The 19,138-nt window shown below is 42.3% G+C and overlaps 4 protein-coding genes across 5 annotated transcripts; 1 reads left to right on the top strand and 3 right to left on the bottom strand.

Moving 5' to 3' along the window:
• Positions 1–27: 27 nt before the first annotated feature.
• pak2b (p21 protein (Cdc42/Rac)-activated kinase 2b) lies at positions 28–8,022 on the bottom strand. The gene is made up of 15 exons (XM_086224763.1): positions 7,668–8,022; positions 6,366–6,724; positions 6,169–6,275; positions 5,932–6,082; positions 5,737–5,768; positions 5,529–5,642; positions 5,105–5,237; positions 4,934–4,997; positions 3,373–3,421; positions 2,740–2,852; positions 2,501–2,618; positions 2,305–2,404; positions 2,013–2,209; positions 596–733; positions 28–462 (listed from the first exon to the last, which is right to left on the bottom strand). The coding sequence occupies exons 2-15, from the start codon at positions 6,553–6,555 to the stop codon at positions 376–378; spliced, it is 1,593 nt and encodes a 530-aa protein (XP_086080889.1). The 5' UTR covers positions 6,556–6,724; positions 7,668–8,022; the 3' UTR covers positions 28–375.
• A 1,117-nt stretch (positions 8,023–9,139) lies between these two features.
• pigx (phosphatidylinositol glycan anchor biosynthesis, class X) lies at positions 9,140–11,604 on the bottom strand. Its single transcript, XM_086224764.1, has 6 exons — positions 11,432–11,604; positions 10,957–11,038; positions 10,729–10,864; positions 10,374–10,587; positions 9,814–9,914; positions 9,140–9,727 (listed from the first exon to the last, which is right to left on the bottom strand). The coding sequence occupies exons 1-6, from the start codon at positions 11,493–11,495 to the stop codon at positions 9,590–9,592; spliced, it is 735 nt and encodes a 244-aa protein (XP_086080890.1). The 5' UTR covers positions 11,496–11,604; the 3' UTR covers positions 9,140–9,589.
• Positions 11,605–11,816: 212 nt separating this feature from the next.
• Positions 11,817–13,444, top strand: cep19 (centrosomal protein 19). Its single transcript, XM_086224767.1, has 2 exons — positions 11,817–12,143; positions 12,563–13,444. Exons 1-2 carry the CDS (start codon positions 12,005–12,007, stop codon positions 12,907–12,909), a joined length of 486 nt encoding a protein of 161 aa, XP_086080893.1. The 5' UTR covers positions 11,817–12,004; the 3' UTR covers positions 12,910–13,444.
• On the bottom strand, positions 13,414–18,771 carry ing5a (inhibitor of growth family, member 5a). 2 transcript variants are annotated; one of them, XM_086224765.1, is made up of 8 exons: positions 18,606–18,771; positions 17,245–17,316; positions 15,867–16,033; positions 15,648–15,759; positions 15,471–15,570; positions 15,177–15,315; positions 15,016–15,077; positions 13,414–14,926 (listed from the first exon to the last, which is right to left on the bottom strand). In XM_086224765.1, exons 1-8 carry the CDS (start codon positions 18,640–18,642, stop codon positions 14,887–14,889), a joined length of 729 nt encoding a protein of 242 aa, XP_086080891.1. In that variant the 5' UTR covers positions 18,643–18,771; the 3' UTR covers positions 13,414–14,886. The 2 variants fall into 2 exon arrangements, with proteins under 2 accessions (XP_086080891.1, XP_086080892.1); XM_086224766.1 differs by having other exon boundaries at positions 15,177–15,312.
• Between the last annotated feature and the right edge of the window lie 367 nt (positions 18,772–19,138).

Raw genomic sequence — 19,138 nt, 5'->3', positions numbered from 1 at the left:
CATTTTGCATTTGTTTAAGGCAGTTGATTAAAAAAAACGACACTAAACCGAACTAGGCATCTTCTTCATTCCAAGTTAAATACAAGCCTAGTCCTAACTTGTCACCAGGAGATTGGTTGTACAACATAACTACGCCTGACGCTGACACTAAGCACTTGAGTCTGACTTGTCTTCTGACATCTGAGTGAAAATAGAGTTCGTATGGACAGCGGTGAGGTTGTGCTCTAGATTTTTGGTCTTCTTCACAGTGAGGGCTTTTAAGGCTGGTGCATCTAGAGTGGCCAATCACTCTCAGCCTATTGTCTGGCACAAAATCTAAATGGTTGGCACATATCTGTGCACAGCATGGGTAGGCGGGGTCACTAGTGTCATCAGCTAACGATTGCCCTTCATGGCCTCCTTGGCTGCCAGGATGAGGGGGGTAAGGCTTGAGAGGGGCTTCGCCAGCTTCAGGAAGGGATGCTGCATGCCAGGACAAGGATGGACAGACAAGAAGAGGGGAAAAGTCAATAAATGACTCACCCAAAACTGATGTTAACGTAGGGAACCAAACAGGTCAATACAAAGCCAGATACAAACAGGAGGAGATGCAAACCTGCAACAGCTCTTTGCCTCCGCCTCTCTTTTCTACATCCATTTCTAGGCAACGGTTGAGGAAGTCTCTGAAGACTGGAGACAGCTTCTCCGGGTTCTGAAGCTCAGGGGTTCCATTCGTAGCGATCAGGTACAGCGCCTGCCAGAGGCCAGAACAGGCTGTCAATCTCATTTCAGGACATTACTCACTTGACGTCAAGTCGAACCTTCGCAGCGAGCAAACTAAATGTCAGATCTGTAGTTCATGAAGGTCTCCAAGGTCAGATTAAGAACACGTTGATTACAAGAACCGACCAGCTGTAGACAGCTGTAAACCAACCTTTCAAACCACACATCTGACTCGTGATGGTGAGATAACTAGTTGAAATTAGTTAATCAAGTTAATTTGTCACGTGTTAATTTTGGATTTCCATTCCAGGCATAAGATTGTTCACATGAACGGATGAAGCATGATCAATACATAGACAGACAGGACTACTGATCTCCTAGACGAAAGTCATGTTCATGAGTCTGGCAAAAGGTGTCATTGTTCAGCGAGTTTAAAAAGGTCTCGAGAAAACTGAACCCTGATGGGTTTCATCTGTCGAGTGAAAACCCTGTTTAGGGTGGTCACTCACTGAGCAATAGAAGGAGGCAAAAAAAAAAAAGCTGAGTCGTAAAAACTGAGCTGTGCACAAGGCGACAACAGAGGGCGAAGAATTTAACAGAACGAAAAGTTGCATTTATTTTTCTCCATTCTAACAGAGCAGGTTCGCCAAATCGCCAACGTGCTGTATCAGATGCACGCGGTCAACAAACTGGCAAAGTTACACGAAGGGAGAGACGGTAAAGAAGATGGCCTCATCGGCGAAATCATGAAGCTGCGACGTGAAACCAACTCACATGAATGTGACATCACAACAATATCCACCTGTGTCTGGATACAGTGGGAATAGACATTTCCATAGGAAAACAACCGTATTTGTGCGCACATGGAGAATAAACATCAACAGAGGAGGCAGCAAGAAAAAAAAGGGGCAGAAATATTTGTGTGGTAAACTTCAGCTCGCGCTGCAGCCTCGAGTGTTTGTGTGTGTGGAGGGCAGGACGGCGTCTCATGAGACTTGTGGCCTGCTTGTGTGTTGACTCATGACGGTTTTAGAGCTGCAACAGTTCATCGACTATACAGGAATGTGACACACATAAATTATCTGTTAACACACTCAACAGTTTACTGGGTACATTAAACCGGCCCGCCTACAATTCATTCTCCTGTCATTATTAATTTGGAGGCCATGATTGGGTTTGATTTAATTACTAGTGTCTGATGCTTGAGGGTTGGACCTAACATGCCATGTGAGTAAGACAATAACTAGGACCGTTCAGCTCACCCAGCTACAATCGAAGTTACTATGAGACTAAAGAGGCTCTTTACTCACCCGTAGAGGGTTCTCATTCAGATACGGGGGTTCTCCTTCAACCATCTCAATGGCCATAATACCTAGCGACCAGATGTCTACTTTAGGCCCGTAAGCCTTTCTGGTCACCACCTCAGGAGCCATCCAGTACGGCGTGCCCACCATCGTGCTGCGCTTGCTCTGCTCTGGAGTGATCTGGGCACAGAAGCCAAAATCGGCTGTGGAAGAAAGGGAACAGAGTAATGATGGCGCTGCACTCAAACGGCCACGACTGAGAATGAGTCGTTCCCGCTAACAGCGGCGCCCAACTTACTGAGCTTGACCGAGCCGTCCATGCCCAGTAACACATTGTCACTTTTAATGTCTCTGTGGATGACCTGGTTCGCATGCAGGAAATCCAACGCTTGTAAACACTGCAGACGGGAGAGGTGACAGGAGACGGGAAAGGTGAGAGTTCAGTTCAAGTGGTTTTCTTTCATGTGAGCATGGTTGTCATGAGGGCAGGGTACCTCTCGGCAGACGGCAGCGATCTGAGCCTCATCCATACAGGTCTCTGTCACCACATCTGTCAGTGAGCCCCCTGCCAGGTACTCCATCACCACAAACAGCTCCTCACCCATTAAGAAACTGACACACATACAAACACAGTCACAAGCAGGCGAATTCACGTTATTCATCAAATCGACATCGATGCTCCACTCCTGTGTTCCTGAGAAGCAGCGAGGGGGCAGGTTGGTTCCAGTCCTACCTGTCTAAAAAGTTGACAATGTTGGGGTTCTTCAGCTCCTTCATTACTAGAATCTCATTGATGATCAGCTCCTTCTTCGGCTGCTTCTGTAGGTTGATCTGTTTAATGGCGACCTGCAGGAGAGACAAATGTAAATAACAATAAAAACATACAATTCTCCTCTCCAAAGTTCTGGGTTTTTTTTGTTTGTTTTCCTTTTCTGTTACTTTTGTCCACTTAGGGGACACAAAAACTGACCCAGCACTGTTATTGTTGATACGCTGTATAACAGAGCGACATTATTTGGAGTCTAGTCACTCCTGAAGAAAAGGATCAGGCTCTTCTACTGCTAAACTCTCCACTACATCCATCAGCTCGTCTTCCTTGTATTGATGCTTTTGGAGCTTTTCCTCTTTAAAACACAGAGCGACCAGTGAGGTTGCAGCCTGACAGCTGATGAGCTTCTACAGGCGGAGCGGACAGTCAGGTGAACATGATAACGTGTTGTTGGTTACTGTGCGACTGCATACATGTCCCTCATAGTTTCTGTAGCATCATCGACTGAGGTGCAAAGATTCTAGATGTTAGTATTCCTCGTGGGTGACTCCTGCATCGCAATGAGCGCCGATATTTCCCTCCTCCATCTCTCTTTACCTCCTGTCCAGTGGCAACATCGATGGCTGTGAACACAGTCCCTGAAGCCCTGAGAGAGAAGAAACACAACTCCTGTCAATACACGTTCAAATAAAATCAAACGAGCACGCAAAGGTTTTCAGCACTACGGAGCAAGTAGAGTGTGAATGCACTGAACCAACCACTTGTGATGCGTCCCTTTCACAAGTACATTTACTCAACTCCTTTACTGTAGTTCATATATGAGGTACTGATACTTGAGTCTTCTTTACACCACACTTTCTTCTTCTACTTGCAGTTCATAACATTCACCACAAACAATGGCAGAGTTAATTAAACACTTTGGTTTGTTATAAATTCATTCCAAACAGTTTATGCTGATACAGCAGAAAAGATTCCTCCATCCATCAACTGAGAAATCATTTGCTGTGATTTGTTTTTTTCTTCAAATAATTTCAAAGCATTTCTGACCATTCTGAGGGGTTTGGACTGTTGTCAAGGATGTGTTGGGTTTGCTCAATATTCCCAGAATTTCCCACACCAAGAACAATCAGTAGATGGACGGGAAAAATATCAGCTGCGTATTAGCCTATGATGAAAATATTAAAATGGTTAAGGGGGAGCTCAACCACAGCGACAATGTTCTGCTTTTAGATGAACTCTTAAGGCTTCCTTGTGTTTACTTTCACATAAATAGGGATAATAATCTGATGCTAAAGCTAATCTAATCTATATTTTAGTAGCTATGTTTACATATGTGTGCTTCTATAAATTTCTGTATGTATGTATACATTTATGTACGCTGTGATTGTGGCAGTTACCAAACTGGAATGTCTGGTTTATTAAGTCACGAGTGGTAATAACTCCATGTAGGAGGGGTCATGTCACTGAGCAGACAAGGAGATGATATATTCCTTCGCTCACTGCAGTACGTCATAGTTTTTCCTCTGTGTGGCACTTTTAGTAGAACATTTACTAGGGATGTACATATTGGATTTTTTTGCGGGTATTAGAAGCTGTCATTACTACTGCTGCCTTGGCCTATAACCGATATTTGCAGTTGATAATATCCCTATAAAAACATGTTTGCATGGTATTTACATACTGAAAAACACAGAAACATTGTGAACGTTAAAAATATTTTTCTCGATTCCAAAACATTTGGAAAAGCCCATAAATCCCATATTTAATGCACTGTTTCCTCACCATAAACAACAGATGTTAAGCAAAGACGAAGAGACTTCAGCAAACCTGAGCCAACACAAACGTCTGATACCGACATGTTTTAAAAATGGCCGGTATCTGCTGATAACTATCATGTACTCATATCATCATGTGTCTCTTATCTTTCCTGAAGTGAAGAATGTGAATATGTAATCTCTTCCTGGCTGTAAGGCTAAGTATTTTGATTCGATGATCAGTACATAATAAAGCCAATTTCAGGTCCTATCGGTGCGATTTAACTGTCACACGACATGAGACGTTCAAACATACTTGGATTATGGTGATAAATCAAGGCTGTGTTGTCTTTATTAAAGCAACACTGCAACGTTCCCTACACGCGTGAAGCTTGTGGGCTCACCCCTGACCAATCTTCTCATATCTGGTGTATTTCTTCTTGGGATCTCCGATGCTGACGATGGTTCCTGTAAGTGACCAAACACTCATGTCAAGCAAGAGAATCTACTGTTGTGACGGTGGATTCGTTACATATGTATGAACACACACACACAAAAAAAAAAAAGAGGTTTACTCAGTTTGTCCATTATCTCTTCATCCGACATCTTGCTCTTCTTTTTCTGTCTGTCTGCAGCCTTGGAGGCAGCATCTCCGTCCGTACACGTGCTGGGTGCCGGGATGGGGTCGATAACAGAGCGAGTGTACACCTGTGAGGTGCGATAACCACAGACAAACAGACTCATGAACATGAGTCTACAGGGTCTACAGGGAATATGATGAATGTTGCAGTAAAACCCACAAGTATATCGTTCAGGTAACTGAACTGAACATTAGACAAGGAGCAGGGAATTATCTTCCTCCTGCTTCCTGAACATGTCCTGTTCATTACTTACAGAGTTTGTTGCTTGAGTTAAATTCTACTGGATATTATTGTTCATTTCAGTACTTAATTCTGAATGAATTGCATAAAATCAAGTAAAATCTGGCAGGTAGCTTACACTCTTTGTGTGTTCTGGCCTTGGCGCTACAACAGGGGGTGGGGTTTCATCATCGTCGTCATCATCAATGTCTTTGATATTCGGAGATGAGGGTTCAGTGCCTTTTTTGACAGGCTGGATTTAAGTGAATGAAGGCATGTTAAGCTTTGAATGAAGGTACAATAAAAAAAATGATCACGTTCTTGAAATGTCGAGTAGTAACACTTACAGACTGTGGCCCTGGAGTGAATGCATCTTTTTCTGCAAATCAAAAGGTACAGATTTTACAACTCCGAGTCTCAGATGAGGCATGTGTTGTTATCAATTTTCAAAGTTTCTCTGGTTGTTGTTTTGTTTTTTTTCACATGAAGGAAAGATATGTGAGCACACGTGCCAAAATACATCATTCAATTTGAAGCTTTACCAGAAGACGAGAAGCTGAGGTACTTCTGTCGCCCGTTGCCCGTGGAGTCATAAAATTTCAGGACATCAAGCACAGCCTGTGGATTCTTCTTCTGCTCTGACTTGGTGATGTTTGAGGTCTGGAGTAGTCGAGCCCATTGCTCTGGCATACCCTGCACACAGCCGGAGGACAAAATAAGATGCAGGAATAATGCAACCTGAGGTCGAGCGTAAAGAAAATATACAGCCGTGAACTCACAGTGAACTCCCCTGTGACAGCGTCAAACCCAACGTGTATGGTGTGTTCAAAATCTGAAGGTGGCGAGATCTCTGGCCGCTCTTTGTCTCGATCTTTCTTTCTACCCCCTGAAAATAAAGACCTTATTGAAATCATAAATGAACTTACATGCCTCTACTCCGACTTATGACAAGTTATCCCAGAAATCTTCATCTCACCCTTTTCTGCACCGGAAAAGATTGAGATGATCTTGTTGCGAGGTTTCCTCTCCTCTGGGACCGATGGCAGTGGTTTTGAGCTGTGATTGGCTGAGAGTGAGTCTTTACCAGAGCCGGTGCTGAAGATGGTGCTGCTCATTCGGACCGGAGGAGCAGGGGGTTTATCCTCAGGGTCTCCGTTATCACACATTTTCTATAAGTTACTGTAAGCCTAACACGGGCTGACAGGGCAGGGGAGCACAGCAGCGGGCGAGGATGGACAGGTTGCCACACCGAGAGGCAGCGATCACATCAGCACACGGCACGGTGGGGATACGTAGACGGTACTTCCCAGATAAATAGGATATGGCAAAGAGTACCTATAAAAGAGACCATAAACATACCAGGATAGAGCTATAACCACATCAGGATGTAATAATCAGGAATATCTTCCCACACGTCATGTGCCTGTTTTGGGAAGAAGAATAAGTGATGCTGATAAAGGATTTAAATGCAAAAGCCAGCATCATCCAGGACCAAAACTGCATACACATACTGTAAAATCTTCACACCCACATCAACAGAATACTGAGCCCATGAAGCATCAAAGTAGCCTTTCAAAAAGTAACGCTAGGTACTATACAGGAGTGATTGTACATGTGTTAGATATCCAATTAACAGAGGGCATAACAGGGATAACAACACTTTGAATTATGGTGTTGGACTGCTGGCAAACAGCGGAGAGCTGACGGCAGAACCTCGGTCTCAGTGTGACACAGTAAACGTTGCTGTCAGCCTGCAGAGAGCATTTGCAGCTCAGGAATTTCGTTACTGTGTCGTCTGTGGCATCTGAAGGCGACTAACAGCGCTGCCCAGATGACAATAGAAGAATAACACAAGTTACTCTCGTTGCACTTGATGCAGAAATGATAAGCTAACACTGCGCTGCCTTTCATTAATATAAACAATGCCCGATTACGTTGCTCCACATTTCCCAAATTGACCATATTCCTACCCTAATGCCCATTCAAATATTCCCCTCAATAGGGGCGGCTAGCAAGCTAGCATTAGCATGAACTATTTGGCCAACAAGTGTGCTAGCCACAAGCTAACGTTAGCATGACAACCCACACTATCCTTAGCAATTCTGCGAGAATAGCGGCGAGCTTAGAGCTAACGCCAATTTGTCCGACAACCAAGGTCTTGCCCCCGATAAACAAACATGGACAAGAGGTAGTTTAGATAGCGGTACAGATGCCTCAAAGCAGTAGGAGACCCGCTACAAATCCGCTTTATTTGCAAGCTAACGAGGGCGACTCTTACCGGAGACTCCACACCAGTTAAACTTGAATAGAACTTGACTCCCGGCCGCTCCTCGACGGGTTGGAAAACGTCTCTAAATGCGTTAAAAGTCCTTCATCTGAAACGTGAGGCCTTGGTGACACCCGGGGCGCTTAAATCGCCGGGAAATATTGTGACAAGTCTTTCCAGTGCAACTTTTCTTCAGTCTTTTTCGCCCCTTAGACAATTCCGCTATGGCGAAGGGGAAGCGGAACTACCGACCCAGCCCTTGCCTATTCAATAAAGCTTTCCAATGAATGGAGCAAGAAGTTTGTCTGCAGAGAAAACACAGGTCTTCTAATAGAATACTATCAACTCCGAGTGTCCGTTTTCCTTTATTCGTGAGTGGAAACACTAAATGAGAGAGAGAGAGGGGAAAACAAGGGATTTCAGTGGAAAAGCATGTTCGGTAATACAGTTCAGTATTTATGTTGTTTACAGATCCGAGTGAAGGCCTCATGTTCAAGGTTCAGCAGCCTCCTGAGATTAAATGGAGATAGTAAATAAGACACAGCTGTCCAGCACTATGACGGTGTAACCCTGAGACAGCAGTGTGGCCTCTCCATGCACCTGACTCATCCACACCATTCACCGGTGAATACGCCATCCTAACCTTTGACCATGTGCCCTTCATTTCCTTTTTTGGTTGCTGTAAGTTCAAAGGGAGAAAACATGAATCCTTGCGGTATGAAAAAACATATTAATATCGGAAATGCATAATGTTATCTAACTTTTTTTTTTTCAATAAAAGATGCCTGTATCGGCCCCAGTTCTGCTCCAGTCTCTTCTTCAACAACACCAAATATATGATTTATGAGCTTGACCAAATGCTTTGGAAATGATGAAAATACTTTTCCAAATTCATAATATTTACATGCATTTTCATTATGTACAAAACTTGAATATCATATACACTTGTTTTGATACAGATTATATTGGCATTGGTAAATATCAACCAAAAGCAGTCCTAAAATAAATGTTATTATATATTATCATCTTGTTCCACTTCTTCTGTAGAACACAAATTGTCTCTACAGAAATATTCACATCTGTATCTTAATGACTGCATCATCCATCCAATGTAAACATTCAAGATGTTAAGAACCTCATTTTACAGTGTATTCATATAATACCAGTACAGCTATCCTCTTAATCGACTGTTAGCGTCACTGGATACATGCTACAGTTACAGCAGGCTTATCTACATAACCCCAAATGTTCAACTGCTTGATACAGTGATAAGGAAAATATTCTATACTATTATACATACATTTAACATGCTTATTAAAATACCCATCTTTATAAAGAAAGGCCAGTCATTTTTTATCACTTCCTGTCTGTGCTCAAATATACTTATAACCCTACTATCATACTTTCTGACAATTTTCTACCAAATTTAAAATTCACCAGCAGAATCAATCAAGAATTTGTCAACATAGGAACTAGTCGAGACAGTAGATCCATGACTTTTATTTTGTAAGGGAAAAAAAAACCACCCCCAAAAAGGTCTGTCAAGTTCGTTGTGTGTATTTCAAAGACCAAACTCAGCGATTGTCCCAGGACTTTTTGTTTTGTGATGTCACAATGCTTTCCTTAGAAAACTTGTCACGTCCGCAGGGGCTCTTCAAGTAACCATCACACTGAGCAATAAAAGGCGCTCATCTTCCAGCGGCAGTGTCCCTGCCTCAGAGTCAGGATTATAATAGAAGACTGGTGGATGAGGTGCACCTCACACCAAAAGTAAAGGACAAATCCAAAATAAATATGTGTGCTTGAAGGCAGCCAGTTCCAGAGGCTGATTAACAGAGTTATTATCTCAAACCGTAAGTGGTTATTTTCAAATGACTGGTCCTGGTTATCAAACTGATGAGTTGTGCTGCACAGAGTACATTGATCATTGCTGTTTACATGATTCGATGTTTCCACATAACTTTAGAAAGTGTTGCACAGCAGACCACCGTGACCAGAAGAGTTACACCGCAAACAGGAGCCACCAAAAACCCGTCACCGACTGGAAACTGCACAGTCATGTGGCCATGCACCTATAGGAAACGGCAGGTGTAGAATCAGAAATATTAAATTTGTGCATTTTCCCAGGTGGATTTTCATGTGATTTAAAGTGAATCACCTTCTGGGGCTGGACTTTAACCCACGGACATGTGCTTGAATTGTCAGCAGTGCAGGGGGCCTCCACCACAGTATGGGTCTCCAGGTTGTTGAGCTGTGCACCTTAAAGAAAGATAGAGTTAGATGAAGTTATTGTTGGCTATGACATGTAGATCCATTTGAAACATGACTTCCATCCATCAACTATCAGTCTGTACAAGTTCACAATGAATTGGAGCTGGTCCCAGCAGACACTGGGCTAGAGGCGGACTTCTAGAATCTCCAATGAACCAAAATCGCATCTTTTTGTCATTGAGAGGAAGCTGGAGCATCAGGCACACCACACAAATTCCACACAGAGGGCCCGCAAACTAGTGACCAGAGTCGTGACCACTGCACTGCTCTGCCCTAAAGTGAAGTATCAGTGACGCAACAGAAAAGTAGAGGCTTTATTTTAACAACAGTCAGTCGTCAAACAGCCTTGAATGAAGCCATACAGTGAATATGCTAATCAAAATTTAAGGAGAAACAAAATAAAGCATTTTAATTTCCATTTCAAACTTCATAGCACATCGTACTTACACGTGTCCGTCCACAGCAGGAGCTCTGGAGGTTGTAAATCGACAGATGCAAACGATTCCTCATCAAACGAGGGCTCATGATAGCGACCATGTATTGGAATTGTTACTTTTAGTGGTTTGGACGTTCGTTCACCAAGAGCAGGATATACATAAGTGACAAATCCTGAAGTCTTGTGAGCAGGCACCTCAAGATCTATGGTTGAATCTAGTAATATCTTACACAGATAAAAAAAAACAGAAATAATTACAGAAATATAAACATACATTCCACAAATCAAAATATATTTCGATTACATTTGACCAAGTTTTTGCTAAACTGTAATCAATTAACAGGTTTTCCTACACATCAGCCTTACCTGCCAATTACCGTCGTTACTCAGGACTGCAAGTTGGTACGGGTCCACAAAAATGCCTCTTGGCCATCGATAAACCAGCAGAACTCTGACACCACTTAACACATCGGGGCTGAGCTCAACTGTGGTCACTGCCTCCCTAAATTAAATCAGAAGCCATTTCTTATCCCAGTCACAACGGAACATGAATGTTCTTCCATGTAAGAAAAAAAAAACAAAACAAAGTAATACCTGTGGAAACCCTTGTTGTTGATCTCCACGGACAGGGAAGTGGACTGAAGCCAGAGTCTTAGAGAGCCACAGTTGTTCACGCCTTTAAAATAAATTACATGGATTAAGTTAAGATTACATGGTCGGACAGAGGAGATCGCTCACTGTAGCAGTAATAATATATGTATTACTGCCTTTATTTGCTCCTCATGACAACTGCATAGATATCACATTTATATAAAAATCCGTGAAAATTGGTGATGCCTTTCTGATACTGAAATTATTTTTCCCTAAAAGTGAAATATGATACATATTCATGTCTCATTCTTAATTTAATCTTCCATGTCACATCAGGATTCTTTCTGTCAGAGAGAAAATGAACTTCTGCTTGACTGAAGAAAACCAAAGCTTGACATTTGATCAAAATCTGAGCACTGGTGACACTGTACATAGTGATTATCCGTTTAAGTTCGCACGTCAGACATTATATCCCTACCCTTTTCGATCGAGCAAAGGCATGTCAAGAAGCAGGCCAACACAAAGAAAAGTGCAAAATACATTAAGACGGTAGCCTACAACTGAACTTTAATGTGCTTCCCACTGGCAATTTATTCTTTTTTTTTTTTTTTTTTAATAAAGCAAGGCAGTGTCGCGTTGTTTGCGGAAGAGACCTTCAAGGGCCCTTTTGGATTTTCAGGAAAGCTTCAATTGTGCCTGACTAAAAATACATTTTTAAGCGTCACTGAATGAACCTTTGAGGGAAAATTTGTGTGTTTGTAAAGGCTGGACATAGAAAACCAAAGTATTTCCCATCAATTACCTTGGCTATGGAATTTGACACAACATGACTTTAAAATGTTTAACATTAATGTAGACAGGCTTCTACGAGTCCGAGTGTGGTCCGTTTAGCTTCACCTGCTAATACAATCCAGTCGGTGTTATTCGGCCAGTTTCTCAGTTCAGAATGCGATCCTCACTGGAGACTTCGACACCACAGCCAACATGATTTAGCCTTTTACTGATAAACTCAGTGTGAAAAGCCGTTTAAGCCGGGTTTGCTCCACCTAAAATGAACAAGATGACTTTCGAGGCAAAGCGATGCGGAGTCCAGTTTAGCCCTCCAGCCATCGTTTTACTTTATGAAAACAAGCAAACCAACAAAGTACGAAAAAGAGTTATACCTGTGCGAAACTTCTCAAAATATTCTGGTAAGGGAATCCATGTATTTTACCACACACACACACACACACACACACACACACACACACACGGTTAAACAGCTACAGAAATCGCCCAGTTCTATGTAATAAGACAGGGTTATAATGGCGTAGCTAACCAAACTAGGGACCCGGTGGAAAAAAAAACCCGCTTTTTTAAAAGTCAGAACAGTGTTTACGACAGTAATTCAATCAGATGGTTTATTCAGTTTATATGTCAGTAAGCAACTGTTTTGGGGTTGTAGTTATATACTGTGTGATTTGACAGTGTGGAACTGGAAGGCAAAAGGATGGGGGTGAAGACGAGGTCAACACACCATCTCTTGGCAGGACAGTCCAGCCCCGCAGGTTTTGACCCCCCATTAGTTTAGTTTTTTGGTGTTTTGATACCCACTGTCTCTACCCTCCAGACTACAGTGTGGCAGCTGAAAGGCTGAAGAACCATCCTCGACACAAAGACTACCTGGAAAATGTGTCCCAGAGTCAGCTGGAGAGACTTCATATTATCCTGCGAGACCACCTGCAGGGTTTCAGCCTGGAGCATAGCCTCGCCTCATTCCACGTGGACCCAGAGGAAGACCTGAACAAACTTGACAATGAGGAGCTGTCTCGCAAGAAAGGCCAGATGGACAAACTGTTTGAGAGGAACCGGACCCACAGAGATGATCCCAACTTTGTATATGACGTGGAAGTGGATTTCACCAAGACCACCCAAGGAAGATGCAGCTGGGATGAGGAGTCCGATGATGAGTTTTAGAGTTCTGCTCCATTGACCCTTCAAATTGTAGACTGTCAGACATTGTTATTCTCTAACATGAGGTTCACAGTTAGCCTGCCAGATGTGAAATAAAGAGAACAGGACTCCAGTTCTCTTAAATGGACTCCTAAACATGTAATTCTTCATATTTGATCAGTGGCAGGACGTTAGCCTGACACTCTAGTTGGTCTCACGCCCTGAGGGGCCGAGTTTTATCAGGGTACATCTGTGTTCTAAAGAATTCATCTGATATGACAGAAGCACTTTACAAGGTGATATTAAAGTTATGCAAAAGCTTACATATTTAATACAAGGGAGCTTTAGCTTAGTTCTGTATAGAAAATTTTGCAGGTTTATGGAGTGCAGCCCAACATTGGGGTTTCACTCTTGGTTTAGTTGGGGCACCTCTGATGTAGTGGGTTTTCTTCAAGCATCTGACAGCAATGTACAGCCCCTACACCCCTGCCCCCAAAAACAGATGGAAATAAAGAAGGAAATAATGCATGAATGATAGATATCTTTATTTGTTATAAAATACTGAATGTACAAAATACATAGACTTTGGCTCTTATTTGTGGCTTGAGCTGGTGTTAAAACTCCTAAATGGACGTGTAGTACTTTTGCCTATACTGCGTTCTGGAGTCTGGGGTTCCACACATGCACAGTACATCAACATCTGCAGGGAACGGCTGTATTGACTGTTTTATTAAACTGAATCTTCATCACCGACATTCACGCTAGTGGCTAGTGAGGGAAGATCACGATTCAGGAGAAGTGGTAGGAACACAGGAAACAATCAACTGCAGCGTCCACAGCAGAGACATTTACGCCAAACAGACATGGAGAGGATAACACCAGCCGGACACCTACACCAGGAATATTCACAGTTGACTACGAAGCTAAAATCTTATTAAATAAACTTTGCATTTGACCAATAAGTAGGCAATAAAACAAATATATCTTTGGATAAAAATATTTCTCATCATATAGAAAATGTTTGTTTTTCTATATGGTTTGATGTGATGTACTGGTTTGACGTGACGTAATATGGTTCAGTTTAAAATGAGATCATTTTATATAAAAACAAGCCTGCAGTAGCAAACCTCTTCAGGGGAACATTTCATTCAAAGTGCTTAAATACCTCATTCAGTGGACAACTGTGCGACCATTTTGTACCATAATACATTCACAGGGTTTCTCGACCATTACACACGAATGGACATTATTTTCTCGTTTGGTTTAAGCTAATCAAACATTTTAAACCAGGATCAATTGCAGTCATGTACGCAGTGCGGATGTCATCCCCAAGGAGGTAGGTAACCGAAGCTCTTACACACACGCACCCTTTTACCACCACAACTTTTGTTAAGGATTCAGGTGCTTAAAATTCTCAGCAGGCTTTTAATTCATTTAAAATAGTTATTTATAAAATTGAAATTTCAAGTATCTTAAAGCCACAATCCAGGATCTTTGAGTATGTTACTACGGACATCGCTAGAAACACGTGATCAGAGGACTTCCTGTAGAGTAATCATCTGTTACTTCACTGCGCGGACAAATTTACCCAGCATGCACAAATAATATATGGGTGAAGTCAAAGCTGTAAGACAAAGATGGCGGGAATAAAAGTTCGTTAAAAAGAACGTAGTGAAGCCAACAGGGAAGATGGTGGTGCCACAAGTGTAGCTATACTCGAAATCTGGATTAGGCCTTTTAAAAAAGCTGTGTGAACTAATTACACACATTTATATATATGTATGTGTGTGTGTGTGTGTGTGTGTGTGTGTGTGTATATATATACATATATACATACATACACATATACATGTATGTGTGTATACATACACACGTGTATGTATTTATACACACATACTGTATATACACACATACATACACATATATATGTACACACACATTACATTATTGTACTACAACAAAATGACATTATCATTTCATTTTTCTGACATTTAGAAATTCTCATTTTTTCTTCTTGTCTTGGGTACACCTTGGACAAAACCTAAGAAATAAGAGGGAAAACAAGTCATTTCCTGTGTGCACCCAGAACAAGATAAACAGAACTTTCAGTACCCTGAAGAAGTGTCTTACCATTTTCCTTTTGGTTTTGTGGTGAGATCAACACAAGCGAAGTGAAACCACTCAATCGGGCACTGATGAGATGAAAAACATCAGTATTTTAAATCTTTTGCTAAAACTTTAAAACAAATACACAGAAATTAAGGATTAAAAAAAAACCCATCAAAACCTACATCGGGGTTATCACAGCCGATCATCTCCCCGTATGACACCTGGTGACACAAGCAGTAGGTGGGCTCGTTGGGATCAACAGGCATGTCCAAGACGTCTGACGGCTGCATCGGCAGCAGGGCGTCACTCAAGTCCGGGCTGCTGTCAGCAGGGTTAGAAGGAGCAGGATTAGAGCCAGGCAGTGCTCGACCCAGGTGAGTCTACAGATCATTTTCAGCTCTGACACAAAGACGCAGACTAAGACAACCGTCCTGTGGTTAGAGGTCGGCCTCACTGAGCCACCAAACCTAAATTACCTGTTTTTTGTCTTTTTCTTTTTGGGCGAGTCTTCATCAGAACCTTTCCTTCCTCTTCCCCTGGATCCGCGCTTCTCTCGGAGCCCGCGGGTATCCGCCTCTGTGGACAATATTCACATTCATACACCTGCATTGATTTATACTTTGATGTTCTCTAATGAAGGTCCCCCAACTTACTCTTCAATGTCCTTCCGTCCGTACTTTCATAGCCGCTCACTTCCAGTTTCTCTTTTAGCTCGTTCTCAAACCGCGCAAGATCTGCATCCAGTCTGCGGATATGTTTGTCCACCTGTATGTGAGGGTGTCACATGGAGTTGTTTTTTTGTTTTTTTTTAAGGCATTCATGACATCGTCAGGCAACACAAACATGACCGGTGACTGAATATTGTAACTGACCATCTCATAGGTCTGCATAGCCAGCTGGACTTTGTCATCACTGAACTCTTTACACTTGCTGTAGGCGTTCTGGATCTTCTGCAGGTGTTCTACTCTCTGCTCGGATGCCAGGTTCTTCACATTGGCTATGTACTCCTCAGCCAGCTTGTCAATCTCTCCTTTCTTTTCTGCATGGGCACAAAAATACAGCGCTGAAAAATATACTTCTGGTAACATGGATGGCAACAAGTACACAGCAGGTCAGATGGTGTGGTGCCCTCCCCCCTCAGACCCATGCACAGTGTGTCTATGTGCTGTGAGAGTGAATCTAAGCTGAGCACAGCACGGGGGTTGGGCCTGTATCTGTGAGCGGGGGGTCAGGGGTGTATCATTTGGACACAGCGCTCTGTGACGACACCTCTGCACATCCACTGGGAGAAATTTGGACAGATCAGAACGAAGAAAATAGAAGAGAAAACTGTCCTGGTGGCATCCCAGCTTTGCGACATGTTTAAAGTTCTCCTGGGTCACTGGCTGGACAGCTGGAAGGCTCTTGTGTGGACATGCCTGAGGTGGTGAAGTGAAGCCGAGGCTCCCAGAGGAGGCGACACTCCCCTGATGCTTGTCTTGACCTGAAGATTTCATGAACCTACACCCACATCTTCTCTACTGCTCTGATTCATGAACAGATAGGCATGCAGGACACATCCTGACAGATAAAAGAAGCTGGGAGTCTACATCCTTGCTTATGTTTTGGTTACCTAGAAACTTATATCAGGTTGGCTGTCAGCCATGAGAAAATTCAGCATATGATGCATGACTTTGGGGCCCCCTGATGGCTGTGGGGCCCTGAGCAATTAGTTGGCTTATAAGGAGGGCTGCCCTGAAAAGACCGACATATTAACCACATGCATAAGTACACACACGTGTACGTCTGGTCTACTACAAATGGCACTATGCCCCTGCTCTCTATGAAACACACAGGTGGGGTCAGAGTATCAGTTGAGCAGCCTCACAGACGCTGTTCTGTGCACCCCTGAGGTCTTTCTCCCCACTGATCTCCAGTCATAGAACACGAGCGGCAGATCCAGATCTACACTCGTGCACGTAGATTCCTCGTGCCTCATTACCACCGAGTCATTGTTCTTAATGAAATTAATTTACATCAGCTGTTCAAGGTCACATCCTCTGTGAGGTTCTGTGGCATGAAGTCTCCACTTTTAATAACCTCCCACCTTTACAGGTGCAACAGTTTGGATGGGCCAGCCGTTACGATGCACCCACACGGACTTATGAAGAGGTTTAGTCAGGTAAACGAATGAAAACACCTGCGCAGGGCGAAAGTGTATGTGTGTGTGTGTGTGTGTGTGTGTGTGGGCAGAGAAAATACAATGATCACCTTCAGTCCTGCTGTCCAGGTCCCGCATCAAAGTAAAGTTTCTCTGCAGCTCACATGGCAGGTTCTCAATACCTGGAGAGGGAGGAACACTTACATATTTACGGAACTTGTCCCATATTTGAAACTTGAAACATGAATGTAATCGTCAATACTTGTCACTGGGTGGTGGAACCTGCTTACTCACGGAGTACAATTCTCCAAAATGACAGTCAATTCTCCTCCTACAAGAAGCTTTATATTCCGGTTAAGTCACTAGATAGACTTCATTTTGAATGTACTTAATTTCTGAAATGTATACAAACACATTCAACTGTTCACTCCAGCAGAATATGAGACAGTTTGTTTAAAACAGTCACTTAACCCATACTTATGACACTTAATAAACTAGAAACATTTGATTTAATCACACAATGCAATTGAAATCAAAACAAAAAGCATCTTGTACTTGTTTGATGCCTTTTTGATTCATTATCTAATTAAAGTACATTGCAATCAAGCTTTTAGAGATTGTTTTCTCTAGAATCTTAAGTTTGACCATTGACATTCTTCATCGTCAATTTATTCAAAATTAATTACGACTTACATAATTTAAACAGTATTTCAGTAAATCAATATTAACCCTTGGAGATTTTTCTCAGTCTATCTGAACTGAATTGTATCAACTATCATATGCATCTGCATTTGCAAAGCAAATTATTTTCTAACTAGGTTTATTTTTCAAAAAGCTTTTCCTGGGCAGGAAATGATCACTTTGAAAAATTCCATGACTCTCCCAGGAATTTCACTGCAGTATGAATCCTGAAATGAATTGATTAATTACACTACGTGTCTACCAACTACGGTCACGCACCTCGCAACACCCAGGCCGGCACATAAATGGTTAACATCAGTGGAACATAACGCGGTTATCAACAGGTTACAAATGTCCAGTGTTTACCATCTGCATGCAATCGCGAATGTGGTTCAAAATAAGCGACTTAAAAGTTCTGGGCAATGAAAGATAAGAATGGTGCATTAAACTGTGATAAATACTGCGTGTTGCTAACTTATTAACCTTCTTGCTTAGAACTAACTTCAATAAATCCTTACGAGAATTCGATGACCTCCGGGAACACACCGCTAACCAACCGCAAACTGTTCACCGAGAGAAACGGCTCTGTGACAGCTGAACAGCATACACGGAGACTTTGTCAAACTTTATTTCGTTTATAATGGTATCACGACGCTCATGAGTTAGCGCTAGCATGTTGCTAACACACTCTACTGCTCTCAGCCTTGGAAAAAAAGGGTCAAATTAGCCTCAAATAAACACAATTTGATTCATTAATAATGACAGTGTATTAAATTCCTCAGATACTCACTGTCAAGGTAATGTTCCAAGTATATAGCAGTCGCCATTTCTGATCAGCCTTTTAGTTCCTGTGTCTGCGTGTTGACTGGAGAGTTGTCGGCCTTGTTTTGTAACTTAACCCCGGGCAGCCCGCTGCCTTCTTCCTCTTCAGATGGACTCCGCCAGTGGAGACTCCACAAGGCTTCATTGCTGCCCCCTGCAGGACAAAAACTGAACCAACAACACGCAACTTCTCATTTCGTCGCCTCTTAAAAATAATCGCCTGTTATTTTTTTCAAAGGTTTTCAGAAAACACCAAAAACTGGAGACAAAAAAAAAATAAGGAAAACTTAAAAAATGACAGGTTATTATTTGAAGAAGGTGATGACATGATAGTATGCAGGAAATGTGAAACCTCTTTTGTTATCCCTTGTTGGTCATCATATTGGCCAAAGAAATATTTCATAAGAAATAACAAAACTTCTAGATTTGAAAGTCGTGCATGAAAAGTTTGTTTAATTTTCAGCTTTTAAATTTTAATGGTATGATGGGAAGTTGTGTAAA

The sequence above is a fragment of the Aulostomus chinensis genome, chromosome 14 (genome assembly GCF_037954235.1).
Source record: "Aulostomus chinensis isolate RoL2024-O1b breed Wild chromosome 14, RoL_Achi_v1.0, whole genome shotgun sequence".
Classification (NCBI taxonomy): domain Eukaryota; kingdom Metazoa; phylum Chordata; class Actinopteri; order Syngnathiformes; family Aulostomidae; genus Aulostomus; species Aulostomus chinensis.
Note: the sequence above shows the minus strand (reverse complement) of the source record. Positions and strands in the feature narration are given on the sequence as shown.

Bases quoted from the DNA above. Each gene is read 5' to 3' on its own strand.
- pak2b (XM_086224763.1), bottom strand. From the start codon at position 6,555: ATGTGTGATAACGGAGACCCTGAGGATAAACCCCCTGCTCCTCCGGTC. The intron at 6,083-6,168 runs GTGAGTTCACGG...GGCTGTGTGCAG, and splicing joins CTGTCACAGGGGAGTTCACT to GGTATGCCAGAGCAATGGGC. The intron at 2,210-2,304 runs GTAAGTTGGGCG...TTTCTTCCACAG, and splicing joins GGACGGCTCGGTCAAGCTCA to CCGATTTTGGCTTCTGTGCC.
- pigx (XM_086224764.1), bottom strand. From the start codon at position 11,495: ATGTATTTTGCACTTTTCTTTGTGTTGGCCTGCTTCTTGACATGCCTT. The intron at 10,865-10,956 runs GTATTACTTTGT...GATTTAATTTAG, and splicing joins AACAACAAGGGTTTCCACAG to GGAGGCAGTGACCACAGTTG. The intron at 9,915-10,373 runs GTAAGTACGATG...TCTTTCTTTAAG, and splicing joins CCTGCTGTGGACGGACACGT to GTGCACAGCTCAACAACCTG.
- ing5a (XM_086224765.1), bottom strand. From the start codon at position 18,642: ATGGCGACTGCTATATACTTGGAACATTACCTTGACA. The intron at 15,760-15,866 runs GTCAGTTACAAT...CCTCACATACAG, and splicing joins CTATGCAGACCTATGAGATG to GTGGACAAACATATCCGCAG. The intron at 15,571-15,647 runs GTAAGTTGGGGG...TATTGTCCACAG, and splicing joins GGACGGAAGGACATTGAAGA to AGGCGGATACCCGCGGGCTC.
- cep19 (XM_086224767.1), top strand. From the start codon at position 12,005: ATGAACAAGATGACTTTCGAGGCAAAGCGATGCGGAGTCCAGTTTAGC. The intron at 12,144-12,562 runs GTAAGGGAATCC...TCTACCCTCCAG, and splicing joins AAACTTCTCAAAATATTCTG to ACTACAGTGTGGCAGCTGAA.